Source organism: Phyllostomus hastatus, unplaced genomic scaffold (genome assembly GCF_019186645.2).
Source record: "Phyllostomus hastatus isolate PE091 unplaced genomic scaffold, TTU_PhHast_1.1 phas_contig_86, whole genome shotgun sequence".
NCBI lineage: Eukaryota > Metazoa > Chordata > Mammalia > Chiroptera > Phyllostomidae > Phyllostomus > Phyllostomus hastatus.
Genome location: NW_025333977.1, coordinates 33,989,219 through 34,005,022, shown reverse-complemented (window position 1 = coordinate 34,005,022; position 15,804 = coordinate 33,989,219). Strand labels below are relative to the sequence as shown.

Below are 15,804 nucleotides of genomic sequence, written 5' to 3'. Positions count from 1 at the left end.
CTCTTTCCTCCCCGGGCCCTTCCCAATGCTCCGGGAACTCCTTCCTCCACAGCCAGAGCGCCTCGGCTTCCAGCCACCCTCGCCTCCTACTGCTCCGGCTTTGGGACCGAACCCAGTCTTGCAGGGAGCGCCGCGCTCCCGGGTGCAGCCCCTTCCCGCTCCCCACTCGCCTCCCCGCCGCCACCTGGCTTCGCAGCGGCCGCTCGGGAAGCCTCAGGCACTTCCCAGAATAGAGAGCAGCTGCTAACGTCAGGCTGCAGCCCGCCTCGAGGTTCCCGGCGCACCGGGTGCAGGCGGAGGGGATGTGACTCCGCTCTGGCTTTCCGTCTCCGCACACGGGCCGGGAAACTGAGGCCCAGGACCAGAGAACTTCCGCGGGGTGCAGAGTACGTGAGGGCCCGACCATTCCCGGGCCCTAAGCGTCCCGACTCCTGTCTGCGATCCCTCGACCACCCGCGCTGCCGAGTGGCCCGGGAGAGCCGGGCGGGGAGCGGCTCTCGGAACAAGCGCTCCGCCCGAGAACGCGCAGGGCGCTAGACCCGACTAACTCGCCGCGAGAAAGTTGTTGTCTCCCAGCCTGTCCTCGCCTCTCACCTCCGAGACACACCTTCCCGCTGGCCCTGGCAGCCGCGCTCTCACATCCGGTCCACCTTGCGCACACCCCTTTCCACGCTCTCTCACAGCCCTTCTCCCTCCCACGCCAATGGCTCCCAGCCGCTCGCCCGCGCACTCCCACCCGCGCCCGCGGTGCGCCTTCCCCTCCGCGCCCGCCGGGGTGCTGGTGCTCAGGAGCCCGGGGCCGCGGCCGCGACCCGCTTCCGCCAGCTCGGCGCAGGGTAGGAGCCCGGGGAGGCGCGCGGAGCGCTCGCGGCGCGAGGCTAGGGGCGCACAGCGCGGGGCGGGGAGGGGGCGCTCGCTCGCTCACTCTCGGCTGCGCACACGCCGGTACAAACTCTCACACAGACACGAGCGGGGTGCGCTGCCGCCGCCCGCCCGCCGCTGCTCCTCCTCCCGCCACCGCCTAGAGAGGGAGAGAGAGGGAGGCAGAGAGAGCGCTTTGTCCGCGCTCCGCCGCCCGGCCCGGGACTCTGCCCCGAGGAGGGAGCCGCGCTGAGTCCCCGCCTCCGCCTATGCCTCTGCCCCCGGGCGGGCCGGGCGGCCGCGGTGGGGGGAGCCAGGCTGAGGGTGGGGGTGGGTGGCGGGCGGGCGGAGGGCGGGGAGGGGGGGCGGAGGAGGAGGAGGAGAGACGAGGGCAGCGGCGGAGGCGAGGAGCGCCGGGTACCGGGCTGGGGGAGCCGCGGGCTCTCGGGGAAGACGCGGATGATGAACAAGCTTTACATCGGGAACCTGAGCCCCGCCGTCACCGCCGACGACCTCCGGCAGCTCTTCGGGGACAGGAAGCTGCCCCTGGCGGGACAGGTCCTGCTTAAGTCCGGCTACGCCTTCGTAGACTACCCCGACCAGAACTGGGCCATCCGCGCCATCGAGACCCTCTCGGGTGAGCACTCGGTGCTGTCCCCCTCCCCCCGCCTCTCCCTGCTCAGGCCGGGACGGCGCCCGGAGGGAGGCCGAGCCCGGCGGGCGGCGCCCGGCGGGGGCTCCCGCGCCCGCATGCTCACTTCCACGCACCAGACCCTCAACTCTGACCGCCGCTCCCCTCCCCCCACAGCTCCGGACTCACCCCTTGCCCTCCGAGCCGCAGCCGGAGGGCGACCCCTGTGCGGCTCCGAGGGTCCCTGAGGCTCGCTTGCTCTCTGGGAGCACCCTCGTTCCCCTGGCTCTCCGAGCTGCTCCCCAGAGTTCCCCCACCCCCCATCTTTAGAGAGCCCCGTCCCCCTCTTCATTGACCTTCCCGTTACCCCCTTTGTCCGGGACCCCCAGATCGTACGTCTCCTCGCTTGATCAGACCTTATCCCTTGCCGTGCCTCGTGCCCAGGACCTCTCGCCCTCTGGCGTCCCCAGAGCCGCACTCTCCTTTCGAGCCCCCTCCCCACCTAGTCCCGCGGTCCCCCACTTTCGGCACCCCCTTGGCGCCACCCTGGTGTCCCCCTCCGAGGTTTCGAGGCTCCCCAAACCCCATCCCCTGTACGACGGCACATCTCTCTCGGTTCTCTCCCGAACCTCAGTTCCTTCTCGCTCGTCTCTCAAGCGCTCCTATTTTTCTCTGAATTTTTTGTCCGATTTTATTGAGAAGAACTCGAGGCTGGGGGCTTTCCGCCGCCTGTCCCCCCGCCTCCCGCTCGGCCAGAAGCACCTTTTTACGAGGTGCCCTGTCTCAACTCGGTGGGGGCCCGGGCTGAGAACCGGGAAAGAGGAGACCGGGGGGCCCCGCGAGCGCGCTGGAGCCCAGACGGGAGACGGAGAGCGACACACACACCCGCGCGCGCGCGCGCGCACTCACCAACTCTCCCTCTCGTACCCGCACCGCCTGGAGCCGCGCTCGCCCCCAGACCACGAGCCTGCACCCCCGGAACTCCGGCCGGAGCCCCTTCCCCACCGGCGCGCGGAGTGGGGGCGGGGCGGTGGCGAGGCCAAGGTGACACCCAGAAGCCGGCGGGGACTAGGTTCTTGCAGCGGCGAAGCCCAGGGGGCTTCTGCGCGTCTTCTAGGGGCTCCGGGGAGGAGAGGGCTGGGAGGGGAGCGCAGCGGAGGCTTCGGGACCCGGGTTAGCGGAATGGAGCGGTGGGGGGCCGAAAGAAGCGGGGCCGCGCCAGCCCTGCAGCTTGAGTTTCAAATGAGCTCATCCTTTCAAATTGGCGCCGCTCTTTATTAAATTTGTTTTTCCGGTAATGCCACCCACAGCTATACCTGGGGTCGGGTCCGGGCTCACACCCTTTCTTTTCCACTTCACCCGAGACTCGAGACTCCTGTGTTTCTTCCCACTGGGAACCAAGTTTGCCCAGCTGGAGCCGGGTAGGAGACCCCTTGAGGACTCCCGAAGGCGGAGCCCGAGCGTGGAGTTCAGTGCCTGCCCCTGCTAGACCCCCGCTGGTTTCACACCGGGAAGGTTCTGAGTGCTTTAATTTCTGTTTTAAAGGTAAAGTGGAATTGCATGGGAAAATCATGGAAGTTGATTACTCAGTCTCTAAAAAGCTCAGGTAAATATATTTTGCTTAGTTATTTTGTGATTGGTTTTACGTATAAGTAAAATAATACACTCAAGTTTTTAAAAATGTGCTTTTGTAGTTTTGTAAAAAGGCTTCTGTTTGTTTTGTTAGTGGAGTTAACATAGTTTAGAAATTACATATATATATTTTTACTTTCATTATATAAGGTGTTTACTGGCCTTGGAAAAGAATCTGGTGCCTTATTGGGGTGGGGGTGGGGGGGTCTAGTGCTGTCTGTGTTAAATTCGCAGGGGCTGTTCCACTTGTTTATCAAAACCTGCCTCCCACCCCTACCCCCAGCACAATGGCAACGCACGCCTGTCAAGACTTCCTGTGAGATGTTGAGAGTAAATATTTACTGTGTCAGCTAAATTGCTTAACTAAACTTCGCGATTAATTAGTTTTCTTTTTTTAGATAGCTTAATGTTGAATAATACAATAATTTAGTAAGGGGTCAATATTTTGCATAGCACTCAAAAGAAAGAGGCTTGTTTGGATTGGGTGGCAGTTAAAGCCAGACTTTTGTAGTCGCTGAGACTGCTGAACATTGCTTCTGAGCATTTTGTTGTTGCTGCTGTTGCTTTTAAGATGTGTTTGAGGCTAAACAAATATCACTGTGAAATCTATAGTTATATTTAAGTGCACTGTTGTTAATGAAGGAGTAAAAACGTTTGTGGAGGTTGGAAATCTCCTGTGATTTGCTTACATGAGAAATATCTGTCCATGAGGAGAGAATGAAGGAGAACATCTTTGTTTTAAAGTTTACTGTGGACTTTAAATTTGGGCCCTTTATTACTCATTCTAGATATTTTTTTTCCTCCTATGTGTTGTAACTTAGTTCCTATCTCAGTCACTTACATTTCTTTACCATTAATCATGAAGTAGCTGAAGTGAAGAGAGACTCATTGAAGCCTTTGATTTACCACCTTTAAAATCTGACACCCAGAAAAACCATTTACATGATTTTTTGCCAGGGTTTGAATAGATTTTAAAACAAACTATCCAAATTTAATAAATACCTAAGTGTTTTATTAAAAGGTTTTTAAAAATGGTGTGCACATTTGCGGATATGTTTTATCAGAAGGAAGCAACAGAATATCTTTTGTTTGCAAATGATTCTGTGGCATATCAGGAAACTTAATATCTTTTTAAAAAGAGGTAAAAGTTATGATTTGCAGTTTCATGTGCAGTATTAAGCTAGTTCTCTCTAGGAAAAGATGTAATTGTAACTGATTCGTTTTTCAATTAAGTATTCTAAATTTGCATACTTTAAATATTTTCTTTTGCTTGAGAAATTCAGGTTGTAGGTTTCTGATATCTGAAGTATTTGTTTTAAATTTAAATTATTAATTGGACAACACTTGAAAATTTGAATATATTTTAAAAAGTTTGAAAAAACCACCCCCAAATATTTGATGAGCTACGTTTCTGTAAATGCCTAATTCTATTGACTCTATAGCTGTTTTGAGTCCTTTTTGGGGGTTATAATTAGTAAAACTCACTGCTGCTTTAACTTTTGTGAGTTGGTGTCTCATTTCACATTGCACTATAAGTGGAATACTGGTTTATCTAAAGTTACTAACATCTCTTACAACTTCACACAAACATACTACTTTTTCATTCAGAAGACAGAGGTTATTTGTTAGCTGTAGTGTCATTTAAATAATTTTGTGGTGTTTTTAGAAGAGGTCAGAATTAAGAGCATATCCCAAGTTTTCAGTGTGAATTAAATAAAGAGCAATCTAGGACCTATACAGCCCTAATAGCACAGGACTTCTTTGAACACGTGGGCAACATGAAATACCTAGGAGGCAGATTACAGTGCTCTGTGCATGATTCACTGTGAGGAAGATGTCTGACATGCCAAATGTATGCATAAGCTGTTGCTGTAGGGGGTTACATCATTTCTGATTGGATGGTTCTAATCTTTTTTTCCCTTTCCTTTATTAGTTTAAAATGCAGAAATTAGTTACTTGCACTGCAGGCTAAGAAGGGAGAGAGAGCTAATGCCTGGTGGTGTGTACTGAGCCCAGACCCCTGGGATGAGGCAGCTTTGTGTCCTCACGTACAGGGAGGGCACTGCCACCGTGCTGGCTCTCAGAAAGCAGGGTGCTGTGGCATGTGAAACCAAAGCTTTTATGTTGTAGGGTGGCTGTTTGGGTGCTCATTTGTTGCATTTCAATGAAAATTAACAAGTTAGGAGTAAATTTGTCAGTGTGAAGTCAGTTCTATATGTGGTTTTTGTGTTAGTTGAAGTGAAAATGTGAAGAAAACAATTTATCTTCCTTGCTTGCTTACTTAAATAATCATTCAAGTGAGTGCTTGTTTTCTTTATATGGTTCTGATTTCTTTGTGTTCTCCAGAATCAGTTTTAATGTCTATATTCCAAATAGATTTTTTTAAAGCTAATGATACTTTGGGAGGAGATGTTTTTATCTTCAGTTATGAAATTATTGGCGTGCCATTTACCTACCAATTGGATCTTTTGTTAACTTATGATTTCTAGCATCATTTTCTGTGTGCTGCTGTAGCAGACAGACTACATGGCATTGTTTTGTCAGGTCACTCAGAAACAGAAAACTCTTTTTTTCTTTTGCCATATGTGTTTCATGCTTATTAAATCCAACTTACTGTAATGTATGCCATGTACACACCATCTATTTCTCTTTCTAAGTTGGTTTCAGGGTCCATTGAATAAAAATCTTTGGATCTCTCTTTTGTATCCATATTTCTTGGTAGTATATATGAAACAAAGATTTTGTAACAAGGAGAAAACCAGTAAGGTCTTTAAAGTCCTGCTGAAAGTTACGGAAATTTCCTTGAGAGAAATTTCTTTCCCGATGTTGATGAGAGTTGAGTTTTGTGTGCATGTAGATATGTGCACCTACACATGTGTGCGCGCACACACACACACACACACACTGCGTAAATTGTTTGCAGCTAAGACATTCTCTAACCTGAATGTGCTTTGTAACTAAAGTTGAATGATTCTGTGAGAAACAAAACTCTGAAAAATGCAATTTCAGCCCACTTGTAGGAAGTAACTGAGTGGTGCTAGACGTGCCTTCACTGCGATGGTGTGAAGACTGGGAGGTAGTGTAGGAAAAAGCTATGAATTTGTCTTTCATGACTTAAAAATCAGTAATTGTGTTCTCTCCAATGCAAATGAATTTGGTCTCCTATAGGAATGTTAAAGGAAACAGTATCTCAATTGTATTTTGCTTGTATGTACTACATTGTGTATAGTTGAATTAAATACCAAAAAGGAAAAAAAGAAGCCACCCAACCTCAAGCCTTCCAACAAAGGCTTTTGCTACATCAATTTTTAATTTTGTAGTAACAAAAAAGACTTTAAGAGGTTAAAATCACATGGTAGTCTCCCATATCAAAAATTTGTTGAATTAGACTTTAATGGCTGGATTTAATTATATAGGTTCCATGTATGAATATGCCATATATTAAGGTAAAATTTGTGTCAAACTGTCAGGTTACTTTTGATTTGGCTTTGAGTTGGATGTTTAGTTTCCCATTTTAAAAAAGATGAATAATTTTTTTCATGTGGGTCTAGGTAGCATTAGAGAGAATTACATTTTTGTGACCTTTAAGAGATAACTATTAAAATTAAAATAGAAGCAATAAAGAAAAAAATTACTTGATAACTCAAGTAATATCATGTTTAAAATTGCACTTTATGTTTTTTAAATGACTGGTTATTTGATGTTTTTATGTTATTTAGTTAAATATTAAAAACAATTGAAATCTACAAATAAAAATAGATTTTATATACTGCCTGATTTTTCAGTTTTTCAAATTCATATCAATTTTAAACTTTTATAGCAATTTATAAAAGTGTTCAATGACTAAATACCTAAATATTAGTTCTAAAAGGTGATATGGTGGTATGTAGTACATTTGCCAAATTGTATTTTCAAAAACAATAATTATTTTTTACTTTTGACTGATTATGACTGTGTGTAAGATACTTTTGACTGATTATGACTGAGTGTAAGATGACCAGTAAAGGATGGTCTCAGAGTTGTTTTTTAGGTTATCCTGTTATTATCATTTATATAGAGAAGATGAGAAGATTAGTGTATTTGTTCAATGCCTTTCATACACAATGATCTAAAGTACAATATATTATCAAAGAAGAAAGAAGTTTAAAAAAAAATTAGAAAATTTATAACTAATTGCATATCCAAATTAACATTTCACTGTTGTTTTGAGTAAATGTTTATTTTTATGGAGGTTGCTCTGATTTTTAAGCTGCGGGATGTAAATGTTGAAATGTGAATTTTTATTCACAGGAAAACAACTTGAGCACATTTATTAAGTCACAAAAGCTATGAAAGTCAGATTTCTACAGGAACTATTTATACATATTTGATACTTTTCAACTTTATAAATACTTGCTGTTGATTGCTGAATCACTCTTCCAAGTCTGCTAATGAAATCCTCAAAAGTAGATGAGCAATCGGTCAGAGTGGTTAGAGGATATTATTTGAGCTAAGTGTGTCATCTCTGTGATTCAGTGGGGTGTGTTGTGGGGGACAGATGGTGTCAAGAGGGGAGGGGAGGAAATCTTTAATTGAGCAACAACCGCTCTGGATTTTAGTCCTGAAAAGGCAAATGAAAATCAATAGGTGTTTGAACCTTGTGGCAAAGGGAATCAAATCCAATGATGCATGTTTTGAGTGATTCATAACTTATGGGAGGTTAACCTCGTGGAAGCCAGGGCACTGGCACTGTGATGGCTCCTTCAGTGAGCCTGCTGCTGGGAGGGCCATCCCTTCTTCTTGCGTGGGTGTCCCCTCTCACTGATAGAGTTAGCCATGTGAGCCTGCGGAGGCTCTGCTAATCTCCAAGCCATTTTTTAAGTGTTAGAAAATTCAAGATTTGAAAGAACATTTTTATTTAGAAATTCTGTACCAGGGAAGGCAATATATTATTTTGCGAAACAAAAGTACTCTGAGAAAAATCAATTTCATTTGAAAAAACCATAGTATTTATTAATGGTGCCTTTGGAGGATTTTAAAGAAGTTAAATAATACATTTCAAAAATTTTTCTGAAAATTCTATTTACATACTACCAAAGCATCTTCAATGTTCTTTTTGGTGTTAAAGAAGAGAGTGTGGGGTTTGGCTAAGCCAATTTTTTAACCAATTTCCTAAAACTTTTAGTGAAAAGCATAACCTCTTGAAAGTTATGGTTAATTTCTTAATTTGAAGGATGAGACAATTCTGAATAAAACATGCCCAAATAATTTATTAGTTAAGGTTTATCCTTTCTACACTTAAATTCAAGTTCAAATGAGTTTGGGCAGTCATTTAAAACACTGTCATTGAAGGAAACATAATAGCAAATAAGCAAGAAATACCCATCAGTTAATAGTCTTTCCTCCCATTATCACCATTAAAATAAAAAAAATGTTTTACTTTATAATTTGACTTCATGCTTACAGACTTGTAATTTTCATTTTGGTGACATGGACTATATGGGTTCTATTTTGGGCAGCAAAATTGCAGAGTGCTCAAAGTATTATTTTTAAGGTTTTACTTTTCCTGTTTGGATGATGGACTTTAGTCTGGTCTTTCCATAAAATAGTGAAGAAAAATTATTTTCTTTCGAAGAAAGATTCTGTTGCTTTGGATTCCAAAGAGGAGGGGGCCTTGTATCAACTGTTTCTTCAGTTTGGCTCAAGTTTACTGGCATACTGAGGTGTAGAGCAAGTCGGCCAGAGAAAAGGGATGCTTTTGCATTAATAGCAGACAGTGAAGTCCAGAAGCTCAGCAGCTGTCCACCACTTAATGGACAAGTCGGTGGTTCTCACTAAATAACAAGCTTGCAGTTTTGGGATACATTTTGTTTGTTTATTCCTGGATTTCCTGATTATTTATCTGTTCTACACTTTATTTCTTAAAATAAGAACATTTAGTTAGAATCTTTCCATTATGAAAATAAAGAGTTCTGATACATGCTTTAGTCTTTCTAATACTTAACCTATAAGAAATGCTGTACCTAGTGACCAGGAAGATGCATATGGGACCATGGCAATAAGAATGATATTTTCAATTTTTCTTATATTAAAAAATGTGTACAAACATGGCAGAATTTGCCATAGGGGGAAGTTTGGATTTTTAATTTTTGTTCTAAATGTGATCAGAAAGGTTGTTTCATGATTCCATGTGTTGATGGATAAATAGTAGTATCGACTCAGGGAGGTAGATGTATTTTTAAGTCCCTGCTGCATCTTACATTTATTTATATAGTACTAATGATGTCCCAACCTTTTTCACACATTATTTCATTTATTTCAAGTAATAATTATGTGAAGAAGATGGGACAATTAATATAACCCCCTTTTTTTCAGATGAGGAAGCTCATTCTGAGAGAAATGTGATAATTTGCTTAAGGCCACGTGGACTTAAATAGTAGAGAGAGGGCTGGAACTTGGTCTTCTGTGTTTCAGTCGTGCTTCACCTACATTTACTTTTCTTAAATTAAATAAATCACCTGAAAGTGTTGTAAGACTCAAAGGATACCATTCAAGAGTTATGGAAATAGGTTTGTTTGTGAATGACCCTTTGCGATGATCTTACTCTTCCATCAGTCTGCATGATCTGTACTTTGCTACAGTTTTCTAGGAAATAAGTGATTGGAAAAAGAGGTACCTTAAAAGTTACCAGCAGGATCACCTGCTCCCATCACTATGGCCGCCCTCAGAAGTTGGGGGTGTGCCTAGCTAAGCAGGCTGGGCTTTGTTCTCACGTTGGTGTTTTCAGGGTTGCTTTCCTTGTGTTATGAAACAGGACATTGCCAAGAAAGGCGTTTCTTTCAACGCCTGAGTCACACAGATCACCCAGGTAGTGCTGGTAAATGAAAGTGCCATGTGGTAAATGAAAGTGCCATGTGGTAAATGAAAGTTGAGGGTGGGTTCTGCAGAGGTTTCAGGCAGCCCATTGCCGGAGGGCAGAACTGTGTTTCCGTTTAAGTGTTTTCCCGGGGGCTACCAAGTCTTTCTCCAGATTTGGTGTCTCTCTCTGCTTCACTGTCCGGATAAAATGCAGCCTTTGGCCTCTCCTGTGGCGACAGCTGGGAGAGGTATTGACAGGATGGCATCCATGAAGTTTTCTCAGAGTTCCTCATTAATGAGGGGATCACTCAAAAACATATAGTAAATAATACAGCGTGTGAAGTACATTCCATTTCCCCTTAACTGTAAAATTTTTCTGTTTTTATCCTCCTGTTTCCTTTAACTTTGGTGCACACTCCTGTTTATGGTAGTGGTGAGGGGAGGGAGGAAGGAATTATCAAGAAAAAAAAGTAGGTGAAAGAAGATTATTTCCAACGCCCCAGGCATTTCCATTTCTTTAAGTTCCTACAGCTCGGAGTGGGGTGTTGCATGTTCTGGGGAACTCTGACTCAGAAGATGGGGAGAAGGAAGAAGGGTAACTGGCGTAGTGGGCACTGCACTAGGCCTGCTACATATTTTAGTCTCACAACAGCCTGGAGAGACTTGTATTTCGTCCCTTTTACAAATACGACTGTGAAGCTTCAAACTCCAAAGCCGCTTCTTCCACCTGACCAAACCTGCTTTTGAGAAGCAGTGGTCGTATTACTCTGGCTGTCCACCTAATTTGAATCCAGTAGCAGCACCCTAGCAGTGAAGGAGGAAGTTTGCTAGTCTGTACATAGAGTAACTTTGTGTATTTTTCCTAACTCCAATAAGAGATGAAACTTACATATATACTACCGATATGCAGAAGAAGATAAGACACTGAAGTTTAGTGTATTTTTAATGTAGTGTAATGGGAAGACAACTAAAAGTGCTGGTCATAGTTCGAAGAAGCTTTCTTGAAGTAGTCCTACGAAGAAGTATTAGGAGTTATATAAAGATAAGATGTTTTTAAAAAATCATTGTGACTGAAATTAAGTATAACAACATATATACATATGCAGTATTGGGGTAGTGTCTGTATTTGTCCTTTTGGCCCAGATTTTTTTTTTTTAAGATTTTATTTACTTATTTTTAGAGAGGGAAGGGAGGGAGAAAGAGAGAGAGAGAGAGGGAGAGAGAGAGAGAGAGAGAGAGAGGGAAACATCAGTGTGCGCTTGCTGGGGGCCATGGCCTGCAACCCAGGCATGCACCCCGACTGGGAATCAAACCTGCGATGCTTTGGTTCGCAGCCCGTGCTCAATCCACTGAGCCACACCAGCCAGGGCTGGCCCAGATATTTTTTTAACTCCTGGAAAAAAAAACAAACACTAAAAGCCTTTTTGTTTAGGACACAGAATGATGCACAAAATCTGACATGCTTTCATTTTTATCTGTGTATTTTAAAAATGACTAGGGTTTAGAGAAGGAAAAGAAGGGATTCTTGCAAATTACCTTTAATAACATGGTTCATCTTATTGACATTAGAAAATTAAAAATCTTTTTGACACATTAAAAAGTCAGTGACAACACAGAAAGTAAAAAGATTTATATGTTCTTTTTGACATAATACTTAACAGTGCATTCATGACTTTTTAATTAGTAAATAGGATTTAAGATACAAATTACCAGTGAAATGAGTTATACAAGAGTTTGCTTCTAAGTATAGAGGTTGTGCTTTTTTGGTAAGAAAATAATTTTATGAAATTTATTAAGAGTTTAAAAATAATGGCTTTTCTCAGTCAAGAACCTCTAATAGAGTTTAAAATATTATCAGAAAAGACACCCATGTTACCACATTATATCTTCTCTTCACTCTCTCTTCAGAAAACCAAGGAAAAAGTATGGATGTGAATGGTGATTTTTGTGGACAGGTTAACCTCCAACCAATTCATGAAACAGATGATAATTTGCAAAGCTCATCTGAGGATAGGCTGTTTAGTTCGTATGTGTATCAAGGAGACCTTTCACTTTAGTCCCTCCTGATCTTTGTGGTTTTAATAATGCATATTTGGAAATGGATGTTTTCCTTTATTATATGGATAAGGTTTTGGAGTAAAATGTTTATGCACCTTTTTTGAGTCAGGGTAGATGATGAAACAGTTTCACACTGAAAAAATTCAGTTTAGCCTCTTCAATTATTAAGGAAGGAAGGAAGGAGGAACGGAAGGAGAGAAGGAGGGAGGGGGAAGGGGAAGGGAAAGGAGGGAAGGAGGCAGGTGTCCGTAGAAGCGTAGGTGACTGACTGGATTTCGCATGCAGCTCGTGCATTCTCTCTCTCATTCCAGAGCACATGGGAGAGACTGGTACTCGTTGATGGTATGTGGAAGCCTGTCAGGGATTCCAGTAGTGGCAGCAGGACTGGGAATCGCACACAAGTTGTTCTTTTCTTTGATGTGTAAAAACTCCAGGAGTATGTGGCTGGCCTGCCCCACAAAAGGTTTTGCATTTCTTTCTATGAGGCCCCACACTGGCCACTTCCCCTCTCTGTTATTCTCCTTCCCCTTTGTAGTTGGATGGTGGCGGGGCAGGGATGGAAGGTGCCTGGTGTGCAGGCCTGCCTCCGCCCGTGCCCCCTCGCTGGCTGGGTTTGGGGAAGCCGGGAGGCTTGTGTGTGCTTGCTCAATGTGTTGGAATGTATGGGTTCTGTGGCGTACACACACTCGGCATGGGAAGCAGACATGCGTTCCTTACTGGTTGTGGGGTCAAACTTTGTAGGTTTTTGTGAATGATTGGAAATTTTGGAAGGATTTTCCCAGTGCTGAAGGGCCTTTGTCTCCCCCCTGCAGTGCAATTTGTATTTATTCTTTGTTGACGGGAAAACAAATCTTTTTCTTTTTTTTTTTTTTTAATCATTGAAGGATAGGAAAAAAAATTGGTGGATGTGTAAATAATCTGGCCTCTTTCTCCTGGATCCAGCTGTACTCTTTCCCCTTTCTTTTCAAACGGATAGTGATGTCTTCAAATCATGGACACTGAATTTGTAAACTCAGCTTTTTAGAACTCGCTGAGTTGTCTTTGTTAAAGATGAACTCAAGGCTCTTTAGAAATCAAGTTTTAAGCTCAGATATTTAAAAATGTTGGACTTAGTCTCCCCTTTAAGGAATAAAGAACAAACTACTAGTTGATTAATACTCTTTAAATTTTTTAGTTAGCATCTTTTAAGTTTACTTTTTTCCCCCCACAAAATATTTGAGATGCAAAGGTTTCGGTGGCTGAATTATTTGAAATGATGTCAGGGATTTAGTTTTATAAGGGACATACATTTAAAGTGGGCTTTGTTTTAAGGGTTATTAAAGACTGGGAACAGGTGGTTGGTTCTAATACAATTCTTTCTACATCTTAAGAGGTTTGCCAGCGAAGAGTTAGCTCTTTGGTTCATTGATTTTTGTATTAATGGTTTGTATTAATGGTGTCTACTTCAGCAGTGATTTCAAAACAATAATTTTGATACTAAAAATGTTTTCTGGCTTTAGTTCATATATAACAACTATGGTCAAGGTGTTGATATCTGCCTTAAAAATTTCCAGGCCCAAATTCTGTCTTTTATTTTCTGTGGCACTGCTCTTAACAATATGTTCCACAAAGCCTGAGGATTCTGAGGAGATGCCAGATTTATGGGAAGAGAGTGGACGCTGTCCACCCAGGAGATCCTGGCTTCTTATCCACCTTTCGGTCAGGAGACAGCTGCATTCATTCATTGCTGTTTTATATATTGGAGTTTGGTCTAGGATTTGGGGTTTGCTGCTTTGAAAAACAGTTTGAAACTATTACTCCTAAAGTAGATAATTCTAGGCCTTGAGTCCACTCCCTGGTCATTTTCACAGATCTAAAACTCCCTCTTTAGACCCCGCCTCTGTTACTCCTGAATCTACTTCCTTCGAATGGCCTTCCATCTCCTGTGACTTTTTGCTTTAGTAACAAATGTTTGCTTTGCCAACTGCATGCCAGACCACTAAATCTATGGATTTTTCTACAACCAACAGCACAGAATATTTGTCCCTCAGGAACTTTCCAGGGAACTCCTTGGCCTGTGATCGTACTCCAGCTCTTGCCAGAACCATTGAGTCAACTGCCTTTGTAGAGTGATGGGACCTGTGTTGGAGTTTTACAGGGGGGAATCTTCAAAATACAGGGTCTGGCACAAATAACGCCTCTTTTTTATTGCAAAATCTTTTGTTACAAAATCATAAGTATATAATTCTGTAACATAACACTATCATACTCAAGCACACCATATGACATTTTAGGTGAAATGTTCAAATTAAAACTATAAATTGTAACACCCATATTATTACCCTACCAACCACACTCAAGCAGGTGTTACATCTGCTGGACCCTGTATTTTCAACTGGTTATTATGGATGCCCAACACATCAGCAGGGACATGAGCCGTGATACTGTAACACACAGTTGTTCAGTATCAGTCAGTCCCATGTGCATGAGTCTTGTTCAGAAATGTATCAGTTATTTCCCAACCTGTGCCCAAGGACTCTTGGGGCCAGTCTTTAAATTCCTTAGACTTTGGCTTCTGTATTGTTTAAAGAGTCTCTTGGGTGGCTCTGATATAGAAAAAGGGATGGAAGGAGGTGGGGGCGGGGAGAGAAAAGGAATGAATGTCCCCTCTTAGCTCTGCTCCATGCTCTTGTGCACTCTGCTCTAGCTTCCTGCAGGCTGGTCCTCAGAGACTGATGATTTCATGTTGTGGACCCACATTCTGTAGTCAGCCTGTTGTAAGAGACCACCATGTGTTTACAGGGGTCCACACTTAGGTGCCTGCAGATTGCGTGAGTGGTGGTGAGGGGATTCTGTGGAATACAGGACGGGGTAGCTGTCAGTCAGCACCAGCCAGTTGTTGCCAGGTGGAAATGTAGGGTCAGTGTTCCCAAATTTGATTTTTCAAGAGAAGCCAAAACTCAGAGTTTTTATGTTAAATATTGGCAACAATTCAGAAAATTTTAGGGAACCTGTGAATGCCAAAGAAGATGGGTTGAATCGGCCCGTGGGTTTCCAGTTTCCAGGCTCTGCCACAGAGGAGTGCGTCTTCTACAAGATACTGTTGAAGATACTTTCCATTATGTTTAGTATCTCTTCGCTTAAGGCTTATCTCTGAGCCAGAGGGAGAAGTCCTCGATAAACTGGATAAACTAGTGTGTCTCTTATCTAGTGATGATAGCTTTTTGGGAGCTCAGAATTAAAATCAGGTCTCAGTTGCAACAACTATCCTTGGTCTAGTTTTCTGGAATAACTATTTTCTCCTTTCCAGAGTGCCCTGTAGTTTCATCTTCATGTAACGATCTTACTGTGTTTTTGTTATATTCAGCTATCTGAAATTCTTTTGTAAAATAAAATGTACGTTTACTGAATATGCGCCAATCTTAAAAGTTTGTGTATAGTATTAATATTTCATGGTGTATGTTTGTGAGAAAAAAGTAAGCCTCTGTTTTCACAGGTGTGGATTACACCTTCTCTAATTAAATCCTGGGCCAACAACTATAGATAATTTTTAAACCATTTCCTAAGAAAATAGGATTCTCATATGTCCAGCAAACATTTTTTTAAAACTAAGAACTTGAAGTTCTGCCTGTAAATCAACATATGATACAAGGCAGGTAGTCTTAAAAGCATAGAGTATACTTGGTGGGAAATTCAGTGGTGAAAAACTGCTTTTTAAACATGTTCGGAAAGTGTTTTGGTCATTGTACTTTTTCTGTATTTAAGTTGAGGAAATTGAAGGACATACAGATTTCACTTCTTGGCTT

At 43.2% G+C, this 15,804-nt stretch overlaps 1 protein-coding gene across 3 annotated transcripts in view; it reads left to right on the top strand.

Annotated features, from left to right (window-relative positions):
• Positions 1 to 1,231: 1,231 nt before the first annotated feature.
• IGF2BP2 (insulin like growth factor 2 mRNA binding protein 2) overlaps positions 1,232 to 15,804 on the top strand; it is a 153,941-nt gene continuing 139,368 nt past the window's right edge. For all 3 annotated transcript variants that reach the window (XM_045851530.1, XM_045851529.1, XM_045851528.1), the window contains exons 1-2: positions 1,232 to 1,498; positions 3,038 to 3,098. In XM_045851530.1, coding sequence (XP_045707486.1) covers positions 1,321 to 1,498; positions 3,038 to 3,098 — 239 coding nt within the window. In that variant the 5' untranslated portion in view covers positions 1,232 to 1,320. The remainder of the gene's footprint in view (positions 1,499 to 3,037; positions 3,099 to 15,804) is intronic.